This window comes from Halichoeres trimaculatus, unplaced genomic scaffold (genome assembly GCF_033239565.1).
Source record: "Halichoeres trimaculatus isolate MK-OKI-2021-1 unplaced genomic scaffold, fHalTri1.1 fHalTri1_scaffold_20, whole genome shotgun sequence".
NCBI classification, from domain to species: domain Eukaryota; kingdom Metazoa; phylum Chordata; class Actinopteri; order Labriformes; family Labridae; genus Halichoeres; species Halichoeres trimaculatus.
In genome coordinates, this window is record NW_027437198.1 from 3309061 (window position 1) to 3324704 (window position 15644).

At 42.1% G+C, this 15644-nt stretch overlaps 1 protein-coding gene across 2 annotated transcripts; it reads right to left on the bottom strand.

Annotated features, from left to right (window-relative positions):
- Positions 1-2348: 2348 nt before the first annotated feature.
- LOC141810004 (zona pellucida sperm-binding protein 3-like) lies at positions 2349-10721 on the bottom strand. Of its 2 annotated transcripts, none has more exons than XM_074697297.1 (10): positions 10178-10721; positions 9988-10103; positions 9796-9899; positions 6447-6621; positions 3525-3642; positions 3369-3451; positions 3137-3294; positions 2868-3029; positions 2704-2766; positions 2349-2587 (listed from the first exon to the last, which is right to left on the bottom strand). In XM_074697297.1, the coding sequence occupies exons 1-10, from the start codon at positions 10568-10570 to the stop codon at positions 2376-2378; spliced, it is 1584 nt and encodes a 527-aa protein (XP_074553398.1). In that variant the 5' UTR covers positions 10571-10721; the 3' UTR covers positions 2349-2375. The 2 variants fall into 2 exon arrangements, with proteins under 2 accessions (XP_074553398.1, XP_074553396.1); XM_074697295.1 differs by having other exon boundaries at positions 2668-2766.
- Between the last annotated feature and the right edge of the window lie 4923 nt (positions 10722-15644).

The window sequence follows — 15644 nt, forward strand, 5'->3', positions numbered from 1 at the left end:
TTCATTTAATTATTTTTCTCATTTTGCACTGGACTGCATTATTACCAATATTTCTTTTACACATTTTTGTCCTCTTTTCTTTGGATTTCTTTTTTCTTTTAATCCATTCAATTTTATTCTTTTATTTTACTGATTTCATGGTATTTTATCAAAGCTTTGCGCCGTGCATTGTGGGACACAGAATGCTAGGTAGACTGGTCCATTGCATACTGAGAAATTCTTAGTAGGAAATCTGGGAATTTTTGACAAACTGGGTGTGTCTCAAAGCTCCAAAGTTCCATCCTTCCTTCCTCCACATGCGTTGTTCACTTGCGTCTTAGCCCCTCCCACCAGAGATGATGGAGAGACGTGAGGAAATGAAGAGAGGAGAGAGGATGGAGGAGATTGGTTTTTAGAGCAATGGGACATCCTCTCCTTCGGAGCGTCACATGAAGCGACGTGTTTCAGTGATGACGGCATCAGCTGATCACCTCTGGATCATCTGTCAGTCAGTTCTAACAGCTGTTTGTGTGTCTGCACATGTGCGCTGTAATAACTCTGATCAAACAGAAACAGTAACAGAGATTTGTCTGTTCCTTTAACCAGTTAAACAAACACGTTACCATGAAGAAAACCTGCTCTCTGTTTTTCTGTGTGCTGTTTAGAAGCTCATGGATCACTTTACCGGTAAAATGCATAATTGTGAGATTATTTATTAACTAATTGGCCTTTATCTAGAGCACATCTGATAGTGAACTCTGAAGCTTATTAATATAACCCACCTTATTGTGTCTCAGGTAGATATTATTTATCAGTCAGTTTTCTGTGTTAATCCTCTGTTATATTGATTCGATGATGGTTGTGTTCAGTGTTTTGTGCTTTAAACTCACAGCAAACACTTTGTTACCAGATTTATGATCAGTTTCTGAACGATCCTCAGTGCCTGTTTTCAGCTCGTCTTTTCTCTAATAAAAGTCTGTTGTGTGAAGTTGTGTGAAGTTTCATGTTAAGTCTGAGCCGCTGCAGCGTCCAATAAGAGAGTGATATTCCATATGGGGGCGTGTCAGTCAGTGAAAAGACTTCCTCAAAGCCGGCTCGTGTCTCCTCGATCATCGCTCCTCCGATCAGTCTCCTCAATCCTCTCTCCTCTGAGTGCAATTATCGCTTTGGGACAGTCTTAAAAATGGCGACTGGGAAAGTACTTCTGGTGGCGTGGAGGAGATAGGACGGAGGAAGCACGAAGTTAACGCATTGAGACGCACCCTGTGACCACTACAAACTGAGATTTGGCCAAATCAGCAGACACTGCTGGTTGACACAAGTTAAAAGGTCACCTATAGTAGGAAGCAATTCAGGAATTCATAGCTGATAGATTTGCTTCCAAGTTAGTTTTCAGTCAACACATCTGGATTATGTGGGTTTTTCTGTGTTATCCAGAGAAACAGCAGAAAGATTGCAAGTTGATCCCCAGGGCTGATGCTTAAAGTGATACTCCGGGATGGAACAAGTTGGGTCCTATCACAAGGTTTAGGGCAGAAATTACCCCTACAGCAGTGTTTTTCTGCAGCAGAAGCCCAGAGGGCTCGCACCAAACACCCCCTCCCTGCTCCTCTACAGGTTTCCTCTGCACTCAGACGGGGCCATTTTTTACTCGACCAAAAACACAAATAAACAGACTCCCACCGAAAAAATCTGATATCGGTCTGCATTCACGCTTTATTTAGAGAATTTTCAGCACGTTACTTTCACACAAAAAAAAAACGCTACATAATGCTCTAGTTCTCATCGTGTTGTAAAATGGCGCTACCTTCGCTGCAGAGCCACAGCTGGCTACGAGGCGCTCGCCACTTAGTGCATCAGTCCCAAGTGCGGTGTGCCAGATATAAACAAGCGCAGGTAGTCTGCCAGGACGAAGAGACACGATGAGAACTAGAGCCGTACTTAGTGTTTTTGTGTGAAAGTAACGCGCTGAAAATTCTCTAAATAAAGCGTGAATGCAGACCGATTTCAGATTTTTTCAGTGGGAGTCTGTTTATTTGTGTTTTTGGTCAAGTCAAATATGGCCCCGTCTGAGTGCAGAGGAAACCGACAGAGGAGCAGGGAGGGGGTGTTTGGTGTGAGCGCCCTGGGCTTCTGCTGCACAAAAACACTGCTGTAGGGGTAATTTCTGCCCCAAACCTTGTGATAGGACCCAACTTGTTCCATCCTGGAGTATCACTTTAAAGGGCTGTGGTCTCTCTCTGTGAACAACAGTAAGCCAAAGTGGTGCACTACCAGTCATATCAGACAATGCTGATAGAAAGTTCAACCCACAAGCATCATGATGAAGAGCTGCAGATTGAGAACGCAGACTTTGAACATCCCGGCAACACAGAGTCAAGTTGTTTAAACTTTTATTATCTCTTTGGGTTATGCTTGTGTAAAGGTTCAGATACTGTAGTGTTCGCCTGTATCGTCATTTCTGTAGTAGCCTGTTCAGTGGGGCTGATATCGCTGGGGGAGGCTGTGCTGTTGGTGTTCTCCACTGCAGCCTTTGGTTTCAGAGTGGGCACAGGATCCTCCTTGTCTTTGGGGGCAGCACTTTCACCTTCCTCACCATCATCTACAACTAAAGGAGAGGTTTAAGAAATAAAAACACTGGTTGAAGTGATATTTTTAACACATCTTCTAGAGTTTTATCTTCCAGACCTGCTCCATTTTTAAAGTCTTTCCTCAAAGGCTCACCCTCATCCTCTTCTTCTTTATCATAGTCATCATCTGTTGGCAGATCAGGATCCAGAACCTTAACTGTATCAGGGATGAAGAATAAGATACAGTCATGCACCGTTACACATAGTGTATCTGAGTTTGCAGCAGTAATCCTCTCAGGTCTTGACCTTTACTCCTACCAGCTGTTTTGTCGCTGGTTCCACTCCTCCACTGGCTGCCGTACAGAGAGGGTCTGCTGATTTTACTGAGAACTGGAGGGAGCTCCGCTTCAGGTAGAGGCCCACTTCTCGGCTTACCAGGCAGCACCACAAGTGGACCTACTTTGGCCTCCTGCTCCCACACTGACAAATGGTCAAGCAGCTTTATTTTGTGAGTATAGTCCGACGTCTAAGATTGAAAACATGTTGTTTAAAACTGATGAGTTATCTGTTAGTAGGATAAATCTCACCTATGTTGTTAGCCACCGCACTCCTCCAGGATTCAGATACGTCTGGCTTCCCAAAACCACGAGCACCAAACTTGCCTGGCCTGCTTGGTTTAGCACTCACTTCATTTTGGTTTTGGCAGTGTCCGCAGAGGTAGTCATTACCATCAGCTGACCTCCACCTGAAAAAGGATCGTCAGAGTTCACAACATGTCCTCACTTTGATTCCAAACTATGAGGACTGGATCACACTTGCCTTCCATTTACAAATGTGCACGCCTTACTCGTTGCCTCTGTGTCGTGTGCAGGTAAGGCGTTCATGTGACAGGTGATGTACAGCTGCAAGAAGACAAGGAACTGGTGAGGAAAGAAAGTAGCCAAGCAGCCAATACTGTAGTCAGGTCGACCTCACCTCTCCTCTGTCCTCGTTATGAAACCTGAAGGCGTCAATGATCAGGTGGAGCTGGTCATCATGAGTCCGGGGCAGGAAGCTAGACTTTGAGCCTGGAAGCTGAGAGTCCACCAAACACCTAGTATTCAAAACAAGGGGTCACAACTGCAGGTTTGTGAGCGGTGAAAGTGCACATCTGGTGACGCCTCCTTTTTGCAGGTGCTTGAATCATGGAATCTCATGATCCCTGGTCAGGAATAGTCAGACTTGATTTGGAGCTTGATGTGGAGCCATGACTTACAATCAGACTTTGTAATAGATGGACGTGGTCTCAGTGACGTCACCTATTGGTTTCTGACAGAGTTTTGAAGCAGACTGTCAGCACAGGCCATATTGGGGATGAGGCGGGCTTTGTGCCCCAGCGCTAATAGCTATAGACCAGTATGACACAACATGCTCTTCTGTAAATAAACCAGAAAACCTCCCAAACCTACAGAAGCGTATTGCATTCACTTGAAGAAAAAAAAAAACGACTCAGGTTTTTCAGTCATTTATACTTCTATTTGTTTTTTGTGGTAATTAATTTTGTTTTTCTGATTAATATTTTTTATTGGTTTGTTTTTTGTTATAATTATTTTTTTTATGAATATTTTTTTTTTCTGTTTTCAGACTTTTTTCCTGTTTTTCCTGCAGTATCGAGACACTTAGAAATCCTGCGAGAACCTCAACCTGCTGTTTTTCGTGGTAATTTTTTCCCCCTGTTTTTAGGAGTAATTTTTTTTCCTTTCTACCGGTCCGTACCGGGTCAATAAAGGTAAGGTATTAGCCACACACAGGATATGATACCTTGTTAGGTTTTCGACTTTATCCTTGTATTTTATATAAGCTTATTGTATAATGTAATACTTTAGAATAGACAAAGATGTGGGCATTAAAAAAATGCATTGCTTCTACATTGGAAAGCTGGTAGAAAGTTAAGGATAAGGCATATATGTGCCAAACAGGATCTCTGATCTGTGCGGGACACAGGAGCCACCACACATCCACGGGAGTCGTCTGCAGGTTGGAGGTTCTCATGGGAGTATCTCGATACTTAAGGAAAAAAATTCTCCGAAAAACAGGAAAAAAAAGTTATCTGAAAACAGAAGAAAAAAAATTACTCATAACAGAAATAATAACAAAAAACAAACCAATAAAAAAAATAATCAGAAAAAAATTACTCAAAAATAGAAATAACAAAAAACAAACCAATATAAAAACAAAAATCAAACCAATAAAAGAATATTAATCAGAAAAACAAAATTAATTACCACAAAAAACAAACTGAAGAATAAATTACTCTGAAAAACCTGAGTTGTTTTTTTTTTCTTCAAGTGAATGCAATACGCCTCTGTACACAGCAAAGACAAGTACTGGGTTATAATAAAGTATCCAGAAAACTAAGTCCTTAAAAAGATAGAACTGCTCCAAATCTATCAGAGTATTGATGGTTTTTAATTTCAAAATGAATAATAAGACTGTTTAATTCACTTGGAACATAAATCCAGCAGATTAAATTATTTGTGGTCAAACCTGGTTACCCGAGGTTGGATAAAGAAGACACATTTAATAAGACAGCCCCAGACATTGCAGGTGTTTCAGTGTGACCCTGTTAAATGGTGACTCAGTCAACAATTAATGACACCTTTGACAGAGTCACCAATTAGCACGGTCACCGTTAACTACAAAACACCTTTATTAAGGTCGGAACTTATTAGAAGTTGCCCCCATGGAAGTATCATTTCTGACAACTGACCACAGAACAACAAGACATTTTTATGCTGCTTAAAATAATTTGAATGAATGGAGCGAAATGCTGCTTCAGTTTCTAAAATCTGAGCATTTTGGTGACGTTGACTATAAATTGGTCTACAGGGCGCTGGGCCTTTGTTTTGCTGTAAGGGTCTTTTCCAGTTTCTTCCACATTGCCTCATTTGTAGACCAGAGGTTGCTGCTTGGTTTGGTTGACAAGCCCTGAACTAGGCCACAAGCCCTGAACTAGGCCACGCCCCCTGCCTGGTCACTGGGGGTAGTTAATTGAGCCTTAAAGCGGAATTAATTGTGTTGCATCGTGCTAGCCACATTTTAAAAACACTTTCCTTTTACTGGTCAAAAGTATCACTTAGGGGGTACAGATGTCCTCGCAGCTTAGGCTGTGCCCCAAGTTTTGCCTCTGAGTAGGTGACCCCGTTCAGCCTTTGAAACCAAGACAAACCAGGACCTCACTTGAAACCAAGGGGTATGACAAATTTCCCACGATATCCCTTTAAAAAAGAACAAAAACAAAAAACAGATATCCAACCCTTTGCTCCTTCCCGTAAATATTAGCCATGTTTTGAATTGTCGGTTGTATTTTAAAATCACTCGCTATAATGACCTAGCTATCGCTACGGTCAGACCAGGGTGACAAATTCACAGCAAACAGACTTTACTACTATGAACTGCATTTCATGAATGATTAAACAGATACGCTGCATTTAGGAGCTTCATTAGCTACATAAGCTATGATAAGCTAACGCTACAGTATCAAAACTATATAACAGCTTCTGAACACTGTAATGTTAGCGTAACGTTAGCTTTTCATAGCTTAGCTGTTTTATCACTCATGTCATGCAGTACATGGTAGTGAAGTCTGTTTCCTGTGAATGTATCGCCCTGATCTGACATCAGTTTATCATCACTTTGTAAAAATGAATTTGCTTTGGAGGAGAAGAAACAGTGACTCTGACTACAACAACCAGCAAGAGTCTAGGGGTGATGACGTAGGGGGATCGAGTGGAGGAGGAGATCAAAGTCCTAGTTTCACTTTAGCCTTAAAAAACATTAGTCAGCACATCTGTCAAGAAAGTTGAACCCCTCCCAGAAAATGTTCCAGTTTTGAGACCTTGTAAGGTTACTGCTCACCCATCCTCAATGAAGATGTATCTGGGAGTAGAGTAGATGTCAGGGCTAAGCGTTGCCACACAGCTGCTCACGAACACCCGCAGCCCCATGTGATGTCCCACTTTGACTGAGGCCTGGATACTGATAGAGTCCCCGAGGTAAAACACGTTTGAGCTTCTTTCATACATCCAGTCGTCTACACAAGCAAACAATATCAGTAAGCACCGAAAAAGACAAAGCAAAAGGGATTAAACTACGTAGAGTGTCATGTATAAGAACAGGTATGAATCAGGTGGGTTAAAACTAATACATCTGAACTTACTTTAAAGGCCACTTTGTTCAAAAGAGGTATTCATCTTCTTCCTAAAAAAGGCTTTAACCTTGTTTTGCAAATCAAACCATGTCACATTGGTTTAGTGGAGAATTTTCTGGGTATTTTGTCTGTTTTGTGGAATTTTGGGTTACGATGCATCGTACGAACAGAACGTGTTTGTAACTTGAGGACCACCTGGATACTGATTAAAGTGAGGCCAGTTTATTTGGAAGAGGAAAATTTATAAACTTCACCCCATCCACAGGATTGTAAAGCACTATTTGTTCCCTCCAGTCCTTTCATCAACTGTCCTCTGCCTTATTAAATTTAATCAGAATAAATAAGGATTAGAACTCTCAACTGTTTTTCAACCTGTTATAAAAATTATGTTTCTAAACAGGGAGATAATTTGTAACATAAAACTTCTATTAAACAAAACGTTCCTTGTGAAATATTCTGTACACTACCTTTTAAAAAAATAAGAGACTTTGGATTGCCCTGTACCATGAAAACTGTTTAGGTTGGTATAGAAAGCAGTTGTTGAATCAAAGATACTTTCAATTAAAAAATACTTTTAATTCCTTGCTAACAGAGGAATGTTAAAAATCTGAGGTATTAGTCAATCAGACAAGTGCAGGTTTTGAGTCAACATTACATCTTTTTGGGTATTATAAAATTGTAGATGCATTTTGAGAAGAGGTTAAAAAATGTGTTTCAAAATGAAATTGCACTTGAAGTTGGATTTCTTCTCTGTGATGTTAGGGGATATCACAGAATCAAACTCTTATTCTGTTCATTTAATTAGATTTTTAGGAGAAAAAATATTGTAAAAGTATCCGAAGTAGAATCTTAGAATATGTTCAGATTTAAGGGTACTTTCTGATCTTTTAATGATTTTGAGAAGGCTATGCATGCTTTTATCACACTCGTCTTGATTACTGCGATGCACTTTACTTTGGCGCCAAACCTTCAGAATCATGTACAGCTTGTCCAAACCAAGGTTGTAATAGTTAACTAAAATGAAACTAAAAACGCTAACTAAAATTTAAAATACATTGCAGTTAACTAATAAAAACTAGAAAAGAAAAAAAAAAGATAAGTAAACTAAAACTGTATCTTGTGTTCACAAAACTAACTGAAACTTTCTAAAATTATAGACAAGGTGTCTTTAGTTATAGTTTGACAATATTAGCAGCCTTTGGGTTTAAATTAATGCGACACATTTTCCCAACCAATTTTAGACAGTTTTCGGCAGTTGTCAGTGCTGTACGGCACCATCATAGTGACGTACTGGGACGTGCTTGTTTACTGCACTGACTGGCTGTGCTCTGTGCTGCGACCAAACGTAGTGGAGCAATGAATTAGAGCATCTGTAATAGTTTGATTGCTTATGAGTCTGACTTAAATTGTATTTGAGTCTGCCTTTATTGTTACTGAGTCCACGTTTCTGATTATTAAAGCTCATATTATATTTTTTCAATAAAATTTATGTTTATATTATTTTCATTTAATTTATGTTTGTATTTTTTATATTAAGTTTATGTAATTTTCCAGTGTTGAAGGCAGCAGACAAGAGTTCAGTATCAGCATTAACTGAGCAGTGAGCACTATGTTGGACTTGAAAATAAATAGTATTACAAAGTATTTACTCTGACCTTTTTGAATCCTGCACCTTGTTGATAAGGTGTGAAAAAACTAAAAGTAAACTGAAACTAAAACTAAACTAAGCCTTGTTGCAAAAATCAAAACTAAATAAAAACTAGAATGCCCACTCTAGAACTAATTAAAACTAAACTGTAATGGAAAAAAAACCCGTCAAAAATAACTAAAACTAAACTATAATGACAAATCTAAAACTATTATAACCTTTGTCCAAACCGCTGCAGCTTGTGTTTAACTGGTAGACGCAAATACGACTACATTTCCTCCATTTAAACCCAATTTCACTGACTTCCAGTGTGTTTTAGGATTTATTCTATAAATTTGTTTGTAACTATTAAGACATTAAACAGGCAGGCCCCTTCCCATCTTTCTGTCCTATTAAAACCTTTTTTAGATCCGTATTTTTCTTTGCTAAAAACGATTTCTGTGATAGTGATAGAGTCCAAGCTAATGGCTAAAAGGGCCTAAAAGGGTTACGGTTAGCTCTGTCTGGTGAGGCTCTTGCATTGTGTCCAGTAAAAAGTTGACTTGAACAAAGAAAATTCGCTCCAAAACAAACTCTCCTGGTTAAAAGTCACATCTTTACATGAGTGTGAGTGAGACTCCAGGCCAGAAGGTGGCACTGTGGTCCAATCAAAACAGATCCTCTTTACAGCATCTTTGAAAAAGCACTTTTACTCTGTGGCTTTTGACTCTGCTTGAGAATGTGGCTTTTAATCCTTTGTTTCAACTGATCCATTTGTGTCCTAGTTTTTATTTCTTCGTCTTGCACAAGTTTATCGTTTATTTTGTTTTTAACTTTTGACTGTACAGAACTTTGGTCAGCATTTTGTTGTTTTTAAATGTTCTTTATCATAAATTTGTATCGGTTTCAATCAAAAAAAAAAACTTAACTCTTGAAGGACACTACAACAAAAATTAAATAAAATAATTTGATAAAGGGGCAAAGTTTTTTGAGGCTATGGGGTGGTGAGGGCAGAAATGGTGTCCTGCCTAATCCATCCCATCTGTTCAACCCGTTTTTAATTATATCTTTTGTTCTTGTTGTTTCATATTTTCCTCTTTTTTTTTCTTATTTTTATTATATACTATCCAGCTAGTAAGGATCAATGCTGTGTCAGTTTTGCTGTAAGACTATTTGTTCCCATGTTGCATAAGGTGCATAGTTTAGTTTTTCTGTATGTTGCTTGGTTTCGTTTGTGAATCCTTTAAGGCTCACCACCTACTTACACCTAAACAGGTTTCTGTAATACAAATAAATGTGTTTAAAATAAAGGGACAAACAGTGACTGAAATAGTTCCCCACTAGGGAGGGTGGTGGTGGGGTTCAAAATAGATAAAATATAATAATAAAAAATAGCAAGCGCTGAACAAAGTAGAAGGAATTAAACCCACTTGTCATAATTTTCAGGTCAAACTCTAAAGTTTCCACTGCAGCCTGAGTGGAAAGGAACGGGATCCAGGTGGGTGTGATCGAGGCACTTGACAAACTGTGTTTCCTAAGAAGAAAAAGGGCGCAGATATAAAGGACTTACAGACCATTTAAGGACTTGTAAAGAGGATTGTAAAATTAAAAAAAGCACAGACCTTTGGTAGTGACACTCAATGGGAACCACAGCCTCCTCCATTCGAATGAGCCCATCAGGAGAGGCTTCAGGGGAGTATATGAGGAGGTTTGTGTAGACCAGAGAGTCCTCAGTCATCTGTGGAGGAGAGAAGTGTTAGCAACAAAAGGTCAAAGGTCACAGAAATGTCTCACCTGCACTAATAGCGTTACCCAGTGTTTGGTGCCACAGTCTAATAACCCGACAGTGATCCTGTACTCCTCTCCTGACGCCGCTGCAGCCACACAGTGAACATGGTGCTCCACTCCCAGACGAATATCATTACTATTAACAGGAGCACCGACTCCAAACATGTCTGCTTTGATGATGACATCCAGAAAGTCTGGATAGCAGCTCACGCTGACCGTGTTCAGCAGCACTGGTTCCTCAGGTGGAGCTCCCTGCTCCTCCTGCTCTGTGTGTTCAGAGCTCTCTGTGATCTGAGGGGTTTGCTGGGCGGTATGTTGGCTGTTGAGTGGCGGTGGAAGTGCATGAGAAGGTCTGAGAGAGGTTTCTGACAGCAGCAGTCCGATTAAGAGGTTGGCCCAAAGATAAAAAGTCTCCATGGATGCCAGGGGAAACAGAAACTTGTCCAGGACACACAGATTCCTGTCTGATCCACATGAGCGCTGGGCTGCCTGAGCAGAGGAGACTTTTAAGTGAGGACAATGAGAGTCATGTGAGCAGATCTGCACACCTGAGCCCAATCAGCTCCTCAACAGCTGAACAGAGGAACTGTCTGCTTTTTATCACACCAAGATTAGACCTTCATCAGACAGAAGCAGCATTGAAACAAACTAGGAAGATATAATTTATGTTTTTTCTCTATCTTAAGGAATGGGCAACGACCAGAGTGAATGTTCAATGATTATTAATGCAAGAAACCCAGAACCACCTTTAAAAGCAAAGATTTTAACTTTTATGTCAGGCCTTTGCAAAAGAATGATTTTTAAAAACACATTTAAGATGTGTGTATGTAAAGACTTGGACATGTTTTTCATAGCGTTCCCCCCCAGAAAAAAAAATTAGAAAACTAAATGCAATTTCCTGCATTCCGGTGCATTTTATCATGTTTTTGGATTGAAAGTTATCTCTCTCTTTCATTGTTTTTCCTTGGAGCAGGCGTGAGCTGCAATGCTCTGGTATAAAACAGAGGACTGACACTGACAACTTTTTGGTATTTGTTCTCTATTTAGTTCAAGGGTTATGCTTTTGCAATATTTTATACATTTACTGTGGCACTGGCCGTTAGAAGAGTTCGAAAATGCTAAGTTTCCCAATAAGTCATGTGACATTATTCAGAACTACCTGTCATCTTTCAGCACTCACCTCAGCAACAGAGCTGCCTCCACTGTCTGCATGCTGTCCCTGCCTCCGCCTCACTCTCAGTCTCATCCACCTTTACCAGGAGACATGGAGATGCTTTGAGCATTTAGATAATTGAAATAAGCTTAAAGTGATACTCCAGGATGGAACAAGTTGGGTCCTATCACAAGGTTTAGGGCAGAAATGACCCCTACAGCAGTGTTTTTGTGCAGCAGAAGCCCAGGGTGCACGCACCAACCCCCCCCAGCGCCAATTTTCAGCGCGTTACTTTCACACAAAAACACCGCTAAATAAGGCTCTAGTTCTCATCGTGTAGTAAAACGGTGCTACCTCCGCTGCAGAGCCACAGCTGGCTACGAGGCGCTCGCCGCTTAGTGTATCAGTCCCAAGCGCAGCGTGCCGGATATAAACAAGCGCAGGTAGTCTGCCAGGACGAAGAGACACAATGAGAACTAGAGCCTTATTTAGCGGTGTTTTTGTGTGAAAGTAACACTGAAAAGTCTCTAAATAAAGCGTGAATGCAGACCCATATCAGATTTTTTCAGTAAGAGTCCGTTTATTTGTGTTTTTGGTCAAGTAAAATATGGCCCCGTCTGAGTGCAGAGGAAACCGACAGAGGAGCAGGGAGGGGGTGTTTGGTGTGAGCGCCCTGGGCTTCTGCTGCACAAAAACACTGCTGTAGGGGTAATTTCTGCCCTAAACCTCGTGATAGGACCCAACTTGTTCCATCCCGGAGTATCACTTTAATGTGCACTGTTCATATGAAGATGTTTGTAATGTAGCGACATCCAGGACCTTACATCTTTGAGGCATGCTCCAAGTTTAGATAGGTGGTTTGTGTCTTCAGGCTTCATTGACAAGTAAAGCTGAGTGTCATCTGCATAGCAGTGAAAGTTTATGGTGTGTTCTCAATATAGTGCCTAGAGGAAGCATATACAAGATGAAAAGAATCGGTTTGAACACTGAACCTTGAGGAACTCCATATTACACCCTGGTGTGTGAAGAAGAGACGTTGTTCACATGAACAAACTGATGTTGATCCGAAAGATACGATCGAAGCCAAGCTAAAGCGGTTCCTGAGATACACAGAAGACTGTCTAATCTCGGCAGAAGAATGCGATGATCAATAGAGTCAAAAGTGGCACTAAGATTGAGCACAGAAAGAAGACCACAGTGGATCATTGGTTACTTTCAGCAGCGCAGTCTCAGTGCTATAGTGGGCTCTGAATCCAGGTGCTCCAGAGAAGCCCTGCTCAGACGGTAATCTGGCTTTAAGTCTGCCTCTTCATTCAGATACAGTCGAAGGACTGGTATTGTGGCATTACGGTAGCAGTAGGTTTTTGGCTCCAGCTAAAACAATAATTAGTTTAAAGGTTATGTTAAACCCTGTTGTAAGGTATAATGTAATATCAGTCAGGAAAACCCTTTGCACGGACACCACAGTTTCCCTCATGTTTCCCTCGTCTGCGCAGAGATGGGTGTGACTGCGCGCCAGGGGGAGTTGACGGTGCACCAGGGGGAAGTGTCAGCAGATTCATGTTGGCGCAGTGACAATTTCGTGCCAAAACAGAGCAGAAAGTGCGCTGAAAGCTCGCCAGCTCCAACTACCGTATTTTCCGCACCACAAGGCACACCTAAAAGCCTTCAGTTTTCTCAAAAATCGACAGTGCGCCTTATAATCCGATGCGCCTTATATATGGATCGATATTGATTAATCATGGCTACTGTAGTCAGGGGGTGTCGTCTGAGTAACAGCGGTAAGCAGTAAGAACCTGTAAAGAGGAATTCTGCTAAGTGCTAACATTAGCTCACAGGCTGACCCGAGCTTCTTCTCTTGTTTATTCTCAGAGCAATATAGCGCCCCCAAAGGTCTGGCATTTGAACTGATCTCTGGAAACGGCTTTTGTGGACGGCAGAAACGGCTTCGTCTTTACAGCGCACGGCACAGAAAATAGTTGAATAGAAAAATGTGCGGCGCCGTGTGGATGTAGCCTGAGTTTGACTGACTTATTGACTGTTTGGTTGACATTCCCTTTAGCACAGCTCCATCTAGTGGATGCATAACGCAACCCCAGCCACTACTATAGCTTATTCTGTGCGCCTTATTATGCGGTGTGCCCTATGTATGAAAACAGTTTTCAAATAGGCCAGTCATTAAAGGTGCGCCCTATATTCCGAAGCGCCTTGTAGTGCGGAAAATGTGGTTGGTCTATTCTAGGCGCAAAGCACAGCGCACCCTCCGCAGCTGTAACTTGGTGACAGGCGCACATGTCAACAAAGCCTCAGAGACAGGTTTCCAGAGTGTCAGGCACATTTTAATGCAATAAACAATCACAGATGTCAGATTAAAGCCGTTTGTCATAATGGAAAGTTAACCTGATGGCAGCTGGAAGTTTGATGCACATCTTACAATGAAACAATAAACAGCCTTAACATCTGATACTGAGTATATATCTGGCTTCTCTTATTTCATTTTATTCAAAGAAAAGAGGGAGAGAAAAGACGCAGAAAAGAGACAAAATAAATGTATGTCACTCTGTTTTAGTCTTTATTTTTAACGTGATCTAAAAAGATGGAGTACGTTTCTGTAAGGAGGATGAGGTGGAGACACTGGGAGAGTATACAGTATATCACCAAAGGCTCTGGTATTTGGTGATGACAAACCAGGAGTGAAGGTGGATCAAAAGTATTCTGAATGGATAAGCCAGCTGTGTAACTGCCTCTTCATTTTGTACTCCTATTAATGACAAAGGAACAGATTATATCTGTCCCGGGAGCTGGCCCACACGGTGACACGGTTTCGTGTCCTCCGATGCGCCCTGCTGTCCATTCTCCTGCTGCAGGGACAGCGGCTCTGACCGTCTCTGCAACCAGCACTGTTTCCAAAGTGCTGAAGATCACTCAGACCAATCAGACGCTGCGCCTCGGCTGCAGGGCATTTAAAGGCAAGGAGAGGCGCTCATTTGATGAAAACAGCGCTCGGCTGTGTTAAACCCACTCATGGCTTTTCTCCTCCCTCTCTGCCATTTGCACGGAGGGAGGCGCGGACGCGCCTTGACTGCGCTCCTCTGCGCCTTGACTGCGCTCCTCTGCGCCTTGACTGCGCTCCTCTGCGCCTTGACTGCGCCTCTCTTGGCACTGCAGGAAACTTGCAAAGTGCGCCGGTCACGCCCTGTCCGCAATGTGAAGGCCGGCGCAGGATAGGTGCGCCTGCGCCTGCGCCTGCGCCTGCGCCTGCGCCTGCGCCTGCGCCTGCGCCTGCGCCTGCGCCTGCGCCTGCGCCTGCGCCTGCGCATTACTGATAACTTATGAGATGCTGTTAAGATGCTTTTAAACGTGGAAAACTCAGTTCGCCAAAGGGCCAACTTTTAGGACCCCAAGCTTCCCAAGTAGCTGCCCAGGTAGCTGCCTGTTGAAGCAGCTCTCTCTTCTTTGTCCGTTTCTTGTAATTTTTTTCTTCTCTTTTTCGTCATCTTTGTATTTGGAGTGGATCATCACTTTGTATGGTTTATTGTTGGTTGTCATGGACACCAAACTTTTTGTGGCTTCAGCGATATTATTACTACTTTTCCCCCGTGTTAGTCTGGAGATCCTACATATATCCATGACTGCATTGTTTACATGTGAAATTAGCTGTTAGCAGCCTGTAGCATGTCAATGCTAACTAGTGTAAGGCTTGAGGATTTCCTCAAGCTGAGGAGGAGGAGGTGAGGATGACGTGCTGGTTCTCGGGTGTGAGCTGGGAGGTGACGACGTGGACCTGTCCTTCCATCCATCGTTGTTGGGAACGTGGGATCTAGCTCCTGTGGGATGGACGAGCTAGCCGTGCTAGCCCAGCGGCAGGGGGGCTGCTGGAGGGCTGCTGGAGGGCAGAGTGGCATCGTGCTGTTCATGGACGTGGCTGACGGAGCTGACATCGGACGCTGGTGCCACATGGAGGAGCTTCACCTGCTGTGAGCAGACAGGATCCAGGAGACAGAGACTGAACAGACTGCTGGGGAGGCTCAGTCCTGGACCCTGTGGAGGTGGAGACTGGCTGGGCTGGAGAGTGGTGGACGGGCTGTCATCATCTATTTTCTTGTGGACCTTTTTGCACTTTCTATACACTTTCTTACTTTTGTTTTTTTAAATGCTGCTGTGACTCCTGAATTTCCCCTTGGGGATAAATAAAGTATTTTCTGTTCTATTCTATTCTATTCTATTTCCTGCCACATAAACAAACATAATATATCAATCTAAAATTTTATGCCCCACTCAACACTCCTGAAACATAACTTGTAAGTTACTGGGGTACTTACTTTCACAAAAACGCAT